The sequence below is a fragment of the Gossypium raimondii genome, chromosome 1, assembly GCF_025698545.1.
Source record: "Gossypium raimondii isolate GPD5lz chromosome 1, ASM2569854v1, whole genome shotgun sequence".
NCBI lineage: Eukaryota > Viridiplantae > Streptophyta > Magnoliopsida > Malvales > Malvaceae > Gossypium > Gossypium raimondii.
The window spans coordinates 32,961,566-32,963,515 of NC_068565.1; the positions used below are offsets into that span (position 1 = coordinate 32,961,566).

Below are 1,950 nucleotides of genomic sequence, written 5' to 3' on the forward strand. Positions count from 1 at the left end.
AGGTGAAGATCGGTATTGACATGCAATATTCGAATATGCATGCTCCTCCATCACCGTTAGTAGAGAACTACTTGCGGGAAGCGGGATTTTGGCACGTGGCGATGGTAGGCCGGGGATGCAAGTTGGAGCCAAACTGATCAGTGCGTTGATCGAGAGGTGGAGACCGAGACGCACACATTTCATCTTCCATGTGGAGAGTGCACTATCACTCTAGAAGATGTCCATCTGCATTTGGGATTGCTTGGTGGGCGGGCACCAAGGATCGATCCGCCCAATCTAGTAATTGGGAGGCGGTGTGCTACGAGCTTGTGGGCGCCGTTAGGATAAAATGAATGGAGGTAAGGTGGAGATGGGTGATTACGTGCCACCTTCCCGGCCTCGAATCAAAATTCAACCGAAATTGAAAGAATCCGATATGCTCGAGCATACATTCTTCAAATAATTGGAGGCTATCTCATGGCCGACACGTCACGGAGCCGTGTACATCTAAGGTGGCTGCTAAAACTCATTGATTTTAGAGCAGCCGGTGAATTTAGTTGGGGGTCTGCCGTCTTGGCAACATTATATCGGGAGATGTGCGGGGCGACCAAACCGAGGAGAGCAAAAATCGGAGGTTGCCTGTCACTACTGCAATCATGGGCACGGTTTCGCTTTCCATTTCTACGTCCTCGAGTGAACCACCCATATACATTCCCACTCGTAACGAGGTAAATTTTATATTACATTTTGAAATTGTTATGTAGATTTTGTAAGAATAAAAGTATACTAAAAATTTATTTAATTAGGTGGAACCATCCGGGAAGTTATCGTGGATTACCGACTGAACTTGAAGATATACAGCTTATATTGGAGCAACGGTCGGAAGCAGAAGTAAGTATTATTGCAAATAGATATTTCCATCCATTCGCTAGTAGATTGATATTTAGTATTTAGTATTATGTATATATGTAATATTTCTATCATGTTCATGTAGTTTCAATGGACACCATACGAGGATCCGGCAGTCCGGGCAGTAATCCCGGAAGAGTTTTTACAAAATCCGAACGCTTGGCACGTGAAAGTGGTGTTGATCAACTATGCAACCGTGGAGCCCCACCAGACAGACAGAGTCCTACGACAGTTTGGATGTAGACAACCGATCCCTGCGGACCCTGAGGAGTTTGACGAGCACCACAAAATCGACCTTCGGTTGTTAGGTACGGATTGGCCTAGATACTGGTCAGTGTACATGGAAATGTGGGAAAATCGTAATGAATATCTACCTACTCGGGAACCAATCATCGTTCCCGAGTTAGCGTGCGTTCCAGAATACATGCCATGGTTTAGGGCCAATGGGAAGCCGTATTTACTTACGCCGGAGGAGAGGCAGCGGCAATTACGTGTCGGAAGGGAAAGGCGCGGGCCTCTAAATCCAATGGGACAAGACCACGAGGCCAGCCCCCCAACGAGGCCCAGACATTCACCCGGTTCATCATCAGCGGCCATGCAATCACCGTCCCCAATGAGAGCACCGACGCAGTCACCTGACGCAGCAATTCAACAGATGATACCCACGCATTCACCTTTCCCTATGATGCCAGGTATGTTTCCTAGCCCTTATATGTACCCTAACCCGTACATGTATCCTTTTCTGAATCCTATGGCAGGTTGGAGCCAAATGCCGGATCAGCTCCATTTCTGTAATGCCGAAGCGGACCACCGATAAGTAGGCCATCGGTAGCAGGAGGGTCCCAAGGGGGGCCGTCGGGGAGCTCTCATTTTTACCAATCGCCAGCAACGCATGGCTTTCAAACTCCGTCACCGTTCATGATGCAAACACCTCCACATACACTATTCTTTGAAGGTGGATCATCGTCCCAAGTCCGACAAGCAGATGCCGAACCGGAAGAACAACAATCACCACCCGAGGAAGAACAACCGCCGCCGGAAGCTAGAGGAAGGAGGAATCCA

The 1,950-nt window shown here is 48.4% G+C and overlaps 1 protein-coding gene across 1 annotated transcript; it reads left to right on the forward strand.

The window, feature by feature from the left end:
- Positions 1-851: 851 nt before the first annotated feature.
- Positions 852-1,705, forward strand: LOC128043088 (uncharacterized). Its single transcript, XM_052634947.1, has 2 exons — positions 852-870; positions 974-1,705. The coding sequence occupies exon 2, from the start codon at positions 1,229-1,231 to the stop codon at positions 1,703-1,705; it is 477 nt and encodes a 158-aa protein (XP_052490907.1). The 5' UTR covers positions 852-870; positions 974-1,228.
- The last annotated feature ends 245 nt before the right edge of the window (positions 1,706-1,950 follow it).

What these genes read in the sequence shown, in the direction of transcription:
- LOC128043088 (XM_052634947.1), top strand. Translation starts at nt 1,229, where the DNA reads ATGGAAATGTGGGAAAATCGTAATGAATATCTACCTACTCGGGAACCA.